Here is a 14,362-nt window from a genome sequence, read left to right as displayed (position 1 = left end):
AAAAAGTCCTGATTCACAAAAAAGAGAAAAAATTAGACTCGATGAATATGGCAGATACAGTACACACTTTGGCTGTTGATACTACAATGTATGCTTTGTCATATATCCAGAGTTTTTAACACTAGAAGAACACAAGTGGAGTGTACATATAAATACACATCTCTTTAGTATTGTTAGTTGTAATGAACATATGAAAAAGTATTTGCATTTATAAGGGAAACTCCACTCTTCCTTGGAATTATATTAAACAGAGACAAAAGTCAATAAAACACCATGTAACAGGCAAAAATTGAGGAAGAGTCAACGTGTGAAATTGCAGTTTTCATACTTAGTCAAAATTTTAAAGGGGATGGCTAGTAACTGATCAGTGGGAATGCTTGGGGATGATTGTTCCAATCCTTGTGGGATTCATTCAAGAGTACATTATACAGATCTATTGTTATGACAGGGCGATCGTTTACGGGGCCGTTAACAATCGCCCCTTCACTGTACAGGCATGCTAACCTGGAAACATTAAACTGCACATTACTTGAATATGAGACCATTCTGAAGCAAATGATTTTCATATAACAATAGATATAAAATGTACTCTTGAATGAATCCCACAAGGATTGGAACAATCATCCCCCAGCATTCCCACTGATTCCCACTGATCAGTTACTAGCCATCCCCTTTAAAGTCATAAGTCACAGTGTCATCTACCGTGGTAAATAAGATGAGGTTATGATATCGTCATCTCATTACACTCATTTTCAATTGAGCAGTGAGAATGTACAATGGCAGTAATTCAACAACTGCTGTAAATTGCTGATTGAACTCATCATTTCTGGGTTATAACAAGTCTACAATAATTTCTTGCCATGTACACTTACAAATTACATGGACAGTTGTATGTGCTGCATTTTACAGCTACATTGTAGGTGAACATTGTCTATGGGAGACATGCATGTTTGGGCATGCCATATCATTGCATCTCATTTGTATCAATTAAGTGCATGCAATCATCAAAAGATCAGAAACTACACCCTGTAGGAAAGCACTCTGAGCACAAGTACCTCCGCCAAGCAGCCAATTTCCACAGGTCTCTTGATCTTGTTCTTCCATAGAAATCAGTGATTTCCAATCATACATGTGCACGCATGCCGAAAATTTATTGCCCAGTTTCCCAATACTATACAGTAAAAGCCTTTTTTTTTTATATATGTCCTCAGCTTCAAGCTGTGCACTGTGCCTTGCCGAGCAGAGAGCAGGCTTTAGTGTGCGTATGGAAACCTCAAATACGCACAGCTTGAATTCCCAAGTTCATTGACCCTACAGTGTATCTGCCAAAAGATTTAACAAATCCTTTAAAAATCCATTAAAAATTCCAGATCACTACCAAAATTTAATCATTTGTTCCTTGTCTTGTCATCAAATTTTCCTGCCCAAGTTTCATTCATATCTGTTCACAGCTTTTTGAGTTATTTTGCACACAGACAAACAAAGAAACAAACTTAGAACTAACAAACAAACAAATCAATGAGCACTGATGAAAACATAACCTCTTTCCTTGGCGGAGGTAGTCCTAGAATTACTAGACATTCTTGCATCTGATTTGGATATGACCCAGCTTGGTTTATATTACTCTGTGCATGGAATTCAACTTGATTCATGGAGTAGCATTTCACTGTGATAGACATTCTACAGCTTCTGAAATCACTTTTCGCTGGTCTTGCTCTTTACTTTAATACTACAGTATCTCTCTTTGAGATACATTATGTACTTGTAATGACTTCAGTATGTATTCAGTCATGGCTCATTAGTCTGTCTTAACAGTCGGTAGATCCATGTATGTACCACAAACACTAGGCCCTGCCACACATGAAAGTATCATGCAAATGCATGTTTCAGTTGATTTTATCATAGTTTTGAAAAAAAAAAATGGAGAAGAAATTAATACAAATCTGACCCAAACAGAAATTTTCATTTTATAAAGCTTCAAGTTTCATTTGCAATCTCATCTATTATAGCACTCAATGATTCAGTGTTGTATGATGCCAAATAATGCAAAGCCTGTGTTTTTTGGTTGAAATCATTTTATAGACATTAAATACAGGTTCCCTCCCTGACAGTCCTTTTACTGAACTAGACAACACAGCACAAAATTATGTGGACAGGATGCATTTTCTTTTCTTTTTGATTCATTTCAAATTGTAATTAGTTCTAGGTAGATTTTGTGCGCAGGTCAATGGGAGGTTTTTGAGGCGATTACATGTTAACTCAATCTTCTGGACTTTAATTGTGGTTTTGCCCAACATCACCATTTAATTGTGAAAAAAGCTGAAACCTAGAATATCAACATTTTCATCTTTGTCAAATTTCAATGAAGATTTTTTTCTACTCTGTTTAGAACTTGTTCATTTCTACATTGTTGATTAAGAAAACAAACTTGAACAGATTATCAATTTTGATCGATGTGTGAGCCTCTTTTTTGATGTCTAGTTTGCTTTAGGGTTGCTCTGGATTTAGGCCAGGCCTTGTATCTAAAGGGTTAAGGTAGTCAAGAACTGTTGTCTTTTTATCTGTTCTTTCTCTAGCAGCGCATTCCTTTTCAACTTTTGCCTCCAAGTCCAAACAGCTGTTCAAAAGATTGTCATCATAGTCCTTTCTGACGAGGAATCTCTTTATCTCCCGAACTACTGCCGCTACGTCTTCAATCGACGTCAAGTTCAGTTTATCGGCCATGGTATCACAATCCTCACAGGGATCCATCTGAGAGAAGTCTCCAGACACCTCACTGATATTCTCCTCTCCTGCCACATCCTCCTCTTCCTCCGTATTCCCATTCTTGGCCTTCAGGTTCCTTGAGGAACCATCCTGCCGAGTGGCGAAACGCTCTCCAGGCTCACCTTCCTCCACTGATCCATTGCCGTCGTTCAAGAGTCCGCAAGCAACAACTCTCTGCAGATGCCGGTATTTCTCCACAAACTGCCACCGAGTCAGGTCGACCTCATCTTTGGGCGGTTGGCTTGGACGTTCCATCCCCTCCGCTAATATCATGTCGCTGATTTGTTCATTTGAACTCGAATGTGTCTTTGCGAAGACAATGCCATGCCGCTTACGGAAGGACTCCAGCCATCCATTGGATCCCTTGAAGCCCTCAATGCCAAGTTCCTGGGCTACTTCCAAGGCCTTCTGCTGCAGCGCGGGACCATTGACTGGGATCATCCTATTGCCAGCCTCCTTGAACCACTCATAGACCCTAACATTCACTTCCTCGTTGCGGGTCCTCCTCAGCTTGCGCTTCCTATCCAGCGGTGAATTCTGGGCGTACTCCTCAATCCATGTCTCTCTATCCTTCAGGATGTTCTGCACTTGCGTTTTCCCACACTTGTAACCCTGGAGGTTAAGAATCTCCGTGATTTTCCTCGCGCTCAGTCCCTGCTCGTCCCGCATTCGGATGACCTCAATTTTCATGTCGAGCGAGAGCTGATGTCGACTCAGCGATCCGGGATGAATGCGTTTTCCCGACACAGTTGTCATTCCAGGGTATAAGAGTTTGGTCATGGATGTGGGTTGGAGATCGTCTGATTCAGCAAGTGCAACAAAGGCATCTTTTGCAGCTGTGACCAAACCCATGCTACTTTTTCCCAACTGAGAAAGTATTGTATTTTCACTCTGACTAGTCTTGGGGATTTCATCATCAGCCTCTTCAACTGCAGATAATGCTCCCAGTGGTCTTGCACTAATTGCTCCCAAATTCAATGCTTGGCATAGCGCAGATTTGTCCGGTGGCAACGGATCGGCCGTCTCACTACAATACTTGCGTTCATCTGCATGACCATTCACAACAACATTTGGAGCAGACGCTATTTCTTTTTCTGTTCCATCCGATGAAACTAAACTTATATGTAAGTCATTTTTGCTCTCCTCGACATCACATGTAGTAGAATCCATTGTAGAACTTTAAGTCTGCGCTGTTCAATCTAGTATGGACAAAACTTGCATGATACTTGACAAACTTGAGTTAATTAAGGCTCATTTTTTGATCCCATAACGGATCATACATCCATGCAGGATAGAGCCTGACCAGCAGTGACTATGGCAATAGTTTAACTTCTGAAGTCATCTACTGCTCAAACAGATGAATGCAGCCCATAAATACTCAGCATAGACTTCTTCTGTTTCATCACTGTTTTCAACAAATGGTAACACAAAACAAAACAGTTGCATTTACCCATAAGATGGCTCGTAGCGTTGTACAGCAGGTGTTGTTGCGTTGACAGTCCTCACAGCTGTATATACACGTATAGACAAGAATGTCATCGGCTTGTAAGTACTAAGTTTGTTGCTTGATCCAATGGCAGCAATGACAGGTGCAGGTATAGCAGACTACATAGATCATTATAGAATAAGATGTTCCAACTTGTCCAGAGATCAAGAGAATATCATGGCTGTAAAACTTATGAATGTATTGTGCAAATCATAGGTGCACAAGCACAGCCAAGCAGCTTGATAAAGAACACATATAGGTATAATATAGTACGCAGGTTAGGAGCATTGATGTGCAGTGTAACAGACCTATGATGGTGCACCCAGTTTGCATACTATACAGTAGGGAACAGGAATCCCTCCACACAAAGGCCCATGCTTCCTCCTTCATTCCGTGCATGTGAATGTGTGTGTATTTGTGTGTGTGTGGCGTGTGTGTCTATTCTGTGTGTGTGTCATGCGAGTGCATAATGGCAGGAGGCTATGGTGCAGCAGGGAGGTGAGACACTCCCTGGGTGCAGGGAGTTCTCACCTCCCTGACGTACATGTATGTGTGCATAACTTGTATCAGGCCTCTGCTCTGCAGCAGTACACACGAGTGTTCCACTGCACTGATAGGCCAGATGGCGGCACTGAATTAGCCAATCAGCATCCCTCTGTGTTATCACTGGGTAATACACACATGCACAGTTCATTGCCCACTCACAGATCGCAGTGTGGTAGTGTTAGGAAGATGAAGAAAACCTGCGAAACCCTGTGTGTGTGTGTGTGTGTGTGTGTGTGCGCGCTTTTGAGGAGTGTGTGTGTGTGTACAGTATAGATGTTGTGTGTTTGCAAATTGGATAGCATTCACGTAGAGCTGTGTATCACAAGCATTGTACCCCTCCTTCACAGACCTGTGACCTTTGTGTCCAGTCAGGAGGGGTTATATGATTAAAGGGAAGAGTCATTCTAAAGAATTCAGAGCTCTGTGTACATGCATGCACACTAAAGCTACCAAGGGTAAGTTTTCTCAAGGAGTCTCCCTCAAGGGTGTGATAGGCTACTGGTGTTGCTTTGTTTACTGCACAAGATACATGGCCAGTAATATTTCTTATGTTTGGGGTATATGTCAATAGGGAATTTAATTTGGTCTCTGGTGAGAATTGTTCATCAAAAAATAATTTAGAACATTTTGTTGCTGAAATATAAAGAAGACAGGTTTTGAGTAATAATTTCTTGTACACTGTACCTTCTATATACATGCAGTAGTTTATCATCAATCTCTCATTCATGATTAACTTGGTAAACTTGCTTTTTGCTTCTACAAATGGGAGGGTTTTTTTTTTCAGGGGGGGGGGGGGAGGAGGTTGTCATTATCAAGAATTGCACATCAGTATATATTTCAGTTTTCTGTTGTCTATAAAAGTGTTATCCTCTACAATTCCTTTTCACTTTCATAACCCATCTTCAATCAGCACCATATCTTTCTTGATGGTGACAAACATATCATACCATAAGCAACTCTACTATTTGCAACTTTCATCATTTGTATTTTAAGAGAATCCCCATGTTTAGATTGATAGCGATACATTATTAGATTTTCTTATCTTGATAGTGGCAGTGCTTATTTTCTTTGAATATGTGGAATTGTTCATATTCTCCTTTTGGGTACAATTATTGAAAAAAAAAATATAGTACCTCTGTTCTGTGTGTATGTCTCTCGGTCTCTCTCATCCCTCTATTTCTTTCTCTGTTGTTCATTCTACCTCATATTTCCTATGATCCCCCCCCCCCCCTCAGCCTTGAATGATACACTATCCAAAAAGCTAACACTATAGTCACCTATATGAGCTGCAGTGATTTACAAACATTTTACAAGTTGTCATTAGTTTGTGAACCCAAGTTTGTGTTGTGCTTGCAGACATACATATATGCTATGTTTTAGCCTGCGGGTGTTTGGTAAGATTTTATCTACATTATTTCTATCTGTTCAGTATGCCTTTTGATCAATGTCATTGTTTCAATATTATCTATGTCATAATTTCCCACCAGATGTGGAACCCCCAACCTTTAGTGAATGCCCAGGAGACATTGTGGCGTATGCAGATAGAAGTTCCAACCAGACCAATGTCCAGTGGCAACTTGAGGCATCAGACAATAGTGGCATACGCCCTGCCGTGACCTGTGACCGACAGCCAGGGGTCATGACCTCTGGTAGAAATGAAGTGACCTGTACAGCTGAGGACGATGCAGAGAATAGAGCCAACTGCCAATTTGATGTCATCGTTCGAGGTGAGACTATTTGTACCAATTTCAGGGCCCATTTACACTGGATAAAAAAAAAAAAACCAAGAAAAGGTTAAAAACATTGCAGTATGATCTTACAATACAGTAAACTATTCCATAAACAAGTTGTTTTTGTATGCAATGTAGCACTTCCCTTGACTTTTTATTGACATATGTTAAGGGTAACATTGTATTCTTCTTTCTGAAAGTCTAGAGCTCAATCATATAACGCTAGAAAAACAGAAAAAATGTTGAATATCTTTAAAATTTCTCTATATCGTTCTGCATACATGTATGTATGTGTGTCACAAACTGTACTAGTTTTGCATCCAGCAATGAGTGCAGTAACTCATAACTTTTGAACAGATTGCCTGATATTCTTCAAGACTTCAACTAATGAGATCTAATAGTATTGCTGCATTCACTCAATCAACAAGCATATTTGCGTTTCATTCTCCCATTAAATTTCAGATAATTTTATACTGGCCTCCATCATTTGAATGCAGCTTATGATTTTGTTTTGGTTTGACTTTGAGTGAGCGGTCAAATTCAAATAAGAGTTATTTCAACTTGGCTCTGGAAAGACAAAAAACTTAAAAAAGAAAAAAAAAACAACAACAAAGGTTTCTGTCTCAAACGTAGTGCGCAGGTGTCCAGAGCTGCAGCCGCCCATGTTTGGTACCCTGGCTGGGTCATGTGACACCTCCTTCGGCTCCGTCTGTCATGTGACCTGCCTGGTGGGATATTCCCTGGTGGGCTCTTCCGAAGCCAGCTGTGAGTTTGACGGCACACACATGCACTGGGAGGTGCAAGAGGAACCACACTGTGAAGGTAAATATGTACACTATTTAATGTAAAAGCGGAAGTTTTCGTGCAAGTATTCTTTTGCTCATGGCCATGTATCAAGATAAATTTTGATGATTTCATGGATGGTCAATACAATTGAGCAATCACTTCAAATGCCTCACTATATAATTGCCACAATGGTGGAAGAACTTTGACAGCACAGTCCTTCCTACAGTAAATGTATCTGGTCTGTAATATGACAGAAAATTACTAGCAAACGTGAAAAAACTTCAAATACCTGAACAGTTTTACCCTTACACTACCTACTGTAGGATTAAGACATAAGATAATAGTACATAAACAAGCAAAAAAATTATGTGATTAAATTTTTTTGATAGTTTCACATAGCCCAATATCTGCCACAATATTTTAAATAAAAAAGATATCTTTTAAACTATGATCTTTGACCTTTGTTTTGCCAATAGTCATAGGCTGTAACCCCCTGGTAATTCACCCCAGTGTGGTGGTCTCACCGGAAGAATGCACGACAGCTGACAAGGTTCACGCGGTCACCGTCTGCACAGTGCACTGTGACAATGACCTCACACTCTCCCCTGATACTGGGTCTCTTACCTGCCTTCAGAGTGGGATGTGGGAGGGTGGAGTGGAGCCCGATTCTTTGCTCTGCTCAGGTGAGTTCCCCTCTTAGTTTTCAGTCTCTCTATTCCAGTGGTGGATCCAGAGGGGGTGCACCGGCATGCGCCCCCTCTTTATTTTTTGTTAAAACAGAAAATATAAAAAGAAAAAAATGGGGGAGCGGGCACGTGCACCCCCTTTAAGTTTGTATAAAGGAGCCTCCCCTTTGCGGAATTCCTGGATCTGCCCCCGCATTCATAGTTTGTGTGAGAGAGATGTTGATGAGACTCACACTGAGCTAGCTTAACTTTGTGTAATAAGATATCTTGAAGTCAGCAAACTTTATAAGCTTACTGTATGCCTACTTATATTATTTATTACTTTCCTCTATGTGCTTTTTATCGATTTCCATGAGATGTTTTGGACCAGAGCATTCTCACGATGACTGGAATCAAAATCTAGCATCAATAACTCTTTCACATATCAATTCCATCCCTACTTTCAGATTTGCGTGCCCCTGTCATTACGAGCTGCCCCTCCCAGGAGATCGTGGTCACGCGCACCGAGTTCTGGGGGGCAGAGGTGACCTTTGACTTCCCAACAGCCGTTGACAACATCGATAGGGACCTTCAGGTCTGGACATTGCCCCCTGACCTCCGGTCCCCGTACAACTTCACCTCTGACACCAGGTGTACGGTCTCTTTTCGAGATGCCTCTAACAACAGCGCCTCCTGCGTCTTCCAGGTTAAGCTCATCAGTGAGTTGCACATTAGTTGCATCATATTTCCCTGGAAGTCATAGACTACAGTCAGGAATGCAATCAACTTCTTCATAGGAGTCCATCTGTTTCTTATATTTCCAAGTGAACAATATAAATCATTATCATGACATCATGCCATGATATCTTGGCCAAATTTTCATCAAAGTCATATGAATATTTTATGTATAATACTGTACGAGCTGAAATTTTCGCGGTGGTTTTATTTTCGCGAATTTCACAAATCGCCTTTGAAGCGCGAAAATAACAACACGCGAAAATAATAGCACGTGAATACGTAAGTTCAGTTAGACCCTCGCAACCGCGAAATTAACAACACGCGAAAATGTCCTCCAAGTAGCAATTCGCGAAAATATCTGTACGCGAAAATTTCAGCTCGTACAGTATATATATATATATATTTTTTTATTTATTTTTTTTTATTTAAAGGTAATTAACTATAAGAGTAAATCAGCGGGTCAGCAGGTTGATATTGTTGTACTTGAATGTAGTCATGTTACTTTTGTTTCACATGCTGCTTATCCTGTTCATTTATGACAATGAATAGGTCTAGTTTATTATTGTCATTGCTACGAGTTATTAAAGGTCCTTCTTTCGTTCTTTCTATCACACCTTTGCATGTTCCATAGATCCCCAGCTTCTCTATCCCTCTATCATGCTCTTAGAAATAATAACGATAATTTGATATGGAAAATTTTTTATAGCACTTACGACAAAATTGTTTCTAGGTGCTTTACAATTAACCCGTTGAGGGCGGAGTGATTTTGATACAACACGCATTTCCCATAGACACCTGCCCAAGTATACTCGGGATTCGTCCTCAACAGGTTAACAAAAGAGAAACAAACACAATTGGCCTACAGCAGAGACTCCAACTCTCCTGCTTTCGACGGGAGATCTCCCGCTGAAAGCCCATTTTTGCAGAATCTCCCGTTCTCCCGCTTGAAATGATTTCTCACTTAATTTCATTGTATGTTGAAAAATTAGCCTTAGATTGCACGAGCGAGCATTTAGAACCCTAGACTGCAAGGGACTTTGCGCTTGTGATGTGCGCGAAAGTTGGAGTCTCTCGTTTGCTAGGGGTTTGAGGCGGGAGAATCTCCAGATCAGAAGGTGCTTGGGGTTGGAGTCTCTGCCACAGGTATATGTAATCCGCAATTACGTAATCACATGTTTTGTTTTTGAAACTAGTGGATTTTGAGTTTCTTTCTGAAAATGCCAATGGATGTAAAAGACTGAATATATGAGTAGGGAGGTTGCTCCAAAGAAGGGCGGGGGCACAAACGGAAAAAGCACTATAATTGTAACGGTTGTGGGTGCGAGGGCCAAGTTTAAGCTCTTCTCTTCTCTTCCTCCTCATTTTTCAGATGAGGTTCCACCAAGGGTTGAGTTCTGCCCTCCCGATCAGAACATCACCACCACCACCAAGCTGACGGAGGTCCAGTGGGACCCGCCAATCTTTACCCCACTGCCGGGCACAGAGATGATAGAGACTTGCAACCAGGCGAAGAACCCTGCCCTGCTCCCATGGGGGAAACACACCATCCTATACCAGGCCTCGGAGAAACAGAGTGGTCTGAAGGCCATATGCAGGATCACCGTTGCCATCACTCGTACGGATGATGAATTCATAAGATTAAAAAATAGATGAAATTGATACCGGTGCTCTATACATTCTTAGTGAAGTTCAAACAAAGACAGCTACTATTTACCAAGGAGGTTCAAGAGAATGGAGTCACAACTGTCGTATTTCCTTTCAAGTCACGTTCGATGCCGCCACTCAAAAGTGTTTGAAGCATGTGGCAAACTGGATCTGCCGCGCAGATAGGAAGACAATTGAATCATGTCTCATTGCATAATCATCAGCCACTTTCTAACAAAAATATGTCTTTGTGATGGTAATTACTTTTCGCCATCCCTACTTATAAAAGATAGGTGGTATATAATGGTAAAGACACGGGGATGCGCGAATAGAAATTGCGCAAAAAATGATAAATGAAAATGAAAATTACTCGACTGGCCGTGCCCGGCCACTAATCTGATATATCTATTAATATAGAATTATACTCGAAGATTATTCCATATCAGTTTTATTTGGAGGAATTAAGTGGAAAAGTGATAAGACCGGCTTTCCGGGAGGGTACAGTTTTAAACACTTTCACATGATACAGCTCTGATTTACACTTTTGCACATATTTCTTGAAGGGATTGACCTTTGTTTAATGAGCTTTATCATTAAGTGAGATTTTGTTTCATTTAATAGATAAACCAGCAAAATATAGCCAACATTAAGTTAACGTTCAAAATGAATATTCAGATTGCTCAGCAAGACGGCGGCATCAAACCCCGTCACCAAAGGCACAGATGCACCTGTGGAATTCTTTTGTACATCATTAGAAAAGAGACAACTGTTTGAATAATTACAGCCAGTTGGAACTCCATCTCTTAAACCTCCTTGTATTTACATAGTACCTTTTTACCACATGATAATGGTGCTTGATTGAGTTCTTCACAACTTATTATTACCCCTGCCAATGGAATTTAAACAACACTTACAGTGCACTCACTCTACGCTTAGAGACATTTCATGTGATAATGCCCTATATAAATGAAGAGTTTGTTTGCAAAAACCGATAAGTCCATTTTTGAAGATTTTGAAGTACAGTTTCTGTCATAAAGTACAAAATAATGCCTTTTAAATGAGATATTGCTCACTACATATAAAGGTACATTTTTGAAGTTATGGTCAAAAGAAGCAAAAAAATTCTTATTATTTTCTTTATTTTTCTTGACCTTTAATCGCAAATATCTCCATTTGGCAAATATGGACTTATCGGTTTTTGCGAACAAACACTTCAAATATTGTGAATTATTATCATTATCATTCATTGAGTCATTGAATATTATATTGCTGTTTATGTCCTAGGTAGTTTCTCTAACATAACACTGAGTAAAAAAATGCAGGCATCAATTCAGTGCATATGCCAACTCTAAGCAAAAACATAATGAGATAGCATGTGAAGGAATCACTGCGTCTTTTATTCATTTGTGATCATAATTCTTTCTTTGTTTTTATCGTTGTTGTTTTTTTGCAGCAAATATGGATTTTTGTGTTTTGGCAATCTTGTGAGGCCTTGCTTGTAATATGAGGAGCACCCTCGTAAACACATGTATTGTCTCTGTTTTATGTGGATTATTATCTTACACAAATGACTATTAAAAAGGGATAATTAAATTAATTCCCCCTCCCCCAGCTGTCCCATGCCACGAACTCAACGTTCCAGCCAACGGAGCGCTGGCCTGTGATGATGGTTTCGCCTACGGTCGCTACTGCACGATGACGTGTAACAGTGCCTACGACATACCCCGGATGAGATCCAGCCTTGCCCCACAGAAGCTCTTCATCTGTGGCGTGTCTGGTGTGTGGTATCCCCACTCTCGCGTGCCCGACTGCTCAAGTGAGGATTTCAAGTATTTCTCATTTTGTCTGTGACAGTACTTAACCCGTTGAGGACGAGTCCCACGTATATTCGGGCAGGTGTCGATGAGCAAAATCAAACCGTCCTCGACAGGGCTAAGCAGAGAGGTGTGGAAGGGTCTTTTGTAAGGGGTTTTACCATGTGGCAGCAACATGCTTCAACTTATAAGCAACAGCCTGAAAAATGTCAAACGTTCAAAACGCCCTTGCCAATTTTAACTGATGACATTCAGAAAAACAAGAAATTTGGAAATTTGACTCCGGTGTATCCTCAAACCTACACAAATCTAGCCAGAAGATTTTTATTCTTGGATTTCAGCTCATTATCTGTGATCAAGTATTCAACAGTAACTAGGTAAGGCTAAGGTGGCGCCAGAAAGTACAAGGTGTATCTGTAAAGTATCTGCAACCCTAGAGATTCCCGGGCCTGGACCCTGGGCCCAGAGGCACAACAGACCTCACCAAAATGGATTCCCAAATTTCTTTATCCACACAGCATGCTAGAATTTCAAAATATGGACCACCCTGCAGACTAGGTAAAGTTATCATGGCAAATGATGATTGAAGTGCTAATAATCAAGGATGAAAACATGAGTTTAGTTCTGCAGTTTTCGATGATAAGCTGATTTATTTCATATAGGGCAATTAGGAAATCCAAAGCGTACATTTTTTTTAAGTGTGTTATTAAAAATAACAACAAGTGAAGGACTTTAATATGTGTTTAGATTTTTTTTTTTCTTGGAGAAGTGGGGCATAAACATATCCCTATTTATTGGATAATGAGATGATCACAATTGATAAAAAAATGTGGAGACTGCATTCACTAACTTCTTTGTCTGTTTCTTCAAAGTAGTAAAACTTGTTCCATGAAAAATCATGTTTGTCTTTATAATATACTAGAAAGCTTATCTTTATCTAATCATGATAATATTGTTGAAGTCACATTTGATAAAAATTTTCTTTGAAAAAAAAATTATTTACAAATTCTCAAACCTTTAGAGACATTCTTACAGTAAAAAAGAGAGTAGGAAAAACCTCTGTAAACTTTGTAAAGATACATATATTTCTTTTAAACTGTAAAACTCTCAAAATCTGCAGAGATGATAATTACTTAATGACTGCAAGAGAAGAAGATATGAATAATATTATGTCGAGCTACATGCATTCTTTAGTGCAGAGTATTTGTATCCTAAAAAACAAACAAACAATAAAGCAAAAACAAAAACCAATGAGTGGTGACTTTATGTATGCTTACATCCAACAGAGGTTAAGAGACCACACAGATTGAACCTGCCTCTCAGCATCATGTACTTTGGAGGGGATTGTACCTCGGACTACGAACAGACTCACACGGAGATATCCCAGAAGTTCCTGGACATTATCAAGCAGACCGACTTTGCTGACATATGCACCAGGAACAAATTGTGCACCCCTGAGCACATCCACATCACTTGCGGAGCTGAGAAAACAAGGAGGAGGAGGAGGGACATTGACGGCGAGATGGTGTGGCCAGATGATTCCAAGGAGGGAAACACCACCATCGTTTCCATGGTAACGTGCATCAGCATCATTTTAGCTTGGACTGGGGTTCATGCTCCAATGTCTTTTTGTAAACAAGTTGATACAAATCATTTTTTTAATGATACAGGATGATGCATGAATAGTTGTGCAATTATCATCATTCATATTAACTGTAGCTGGAAATCTTTCCGACAAAGTCTTTTATCCTAAAAAAAAAAAAAAAAAAAAAAAAAAAATGGTTGGTTATGCCAGCTCTTATAAGTATGAATATAAAATAATGTGATACAGAATTTCAGTTGTGGTATGACATCCAGCCAGCCATATATATAAACCAGATTTCACTCTTGAGTCATTAAATAATCAAACACTATTGTAAACAAAAAGATATCTTATAATTAAGTCAACTGTCACCATCTCTAAGCTTTTGATAAAGTTGTTCTGTTTCTATAAAAAGAACAGTTTGTGGAATGACAGATATAACCAAGATTGAATATCACATGACAAGTTTGACACTAATTCAGCCATTCAAATTCAACCATAAAAAAGGCAGTAATTCACTTGAAGTTTTCACATACAATGTATGTATTTTTATGTCTCTGCCCTGAAGAATTGCTAGAGGCATGATTGTAATTTCAGTCATGTTT

At 39.7% G+C, this 14,362-nt stretch overlaps 2 protein-coding genes across 2 annotated transcripts in view; one reads left to right on the top strand and one right to left on the bottom strand.

Moving 5' to 3' along the window:
- LOC140243612 (sushi, von Willebrand factor type A, EGF and pentraxin domain-containing protein 1-like) overlaps positions 1–14,362 on the top strand; it is an 80,804-nt gene that overhangs the window by 60,291 nt on the left and 6,151 nt on the right. Inside the window, exons 25-31 of the mRNA XM_072323278.1 lie at positions 6,286–6,525; positions 7,162–7,350; positions 7,791–7,997; positions 8,447–8,698; positions 10,087–10,332; positions 11,974–12,177; positions 13,462–13,748. Coding sequence (XP_072179379.1) covers positions 6,286–6,525; positions 7,162–7,350; positions 7,791–7,997; positions 8,447–8,698; positions 10,087–10,332; positions 11,974–12,177; positions 13,462–13,748 — 1,625 coding nt within the window. The remainder of the gene's footprint in view (positions 1–6,285; positions 6,526–7,161; positions 7,351–7,790; positions 7,998–8,446; positions 8,699–10,086; positions 10,333–11,973; positions 12,178–13,461; positions 13,749–14,362) is intronic.
- On the bottom strand, positions 2,488–3,936 carry LOC140244090 (uncharacterized). The gene has a single exon (XM_072323738.1). The coding sequence runs from the start codon at positions 3,934–3,936 to the stop codon at positions 2,488–2,490; it is 1,449 nt and encodes a 482-aa protein (XP_072179839.1).

This window comes from Diadema setosum, chromosome 20 (assembly GCF_964275005.1).
Source record: "Diadema setosum chromosome 20, eeDiaSeto1, whole genome shotgun sequence".
NCBI lineage: Eukaryota > Metazoa > Echinodermata > Echinoidea > Diadematoida > Diadematidae > Diadema > Diadema setosum.
Note: the sequence above shows the minus strand (reverse complement) of the source record. Positions and strands in the feature narration are given on the sequence as shown.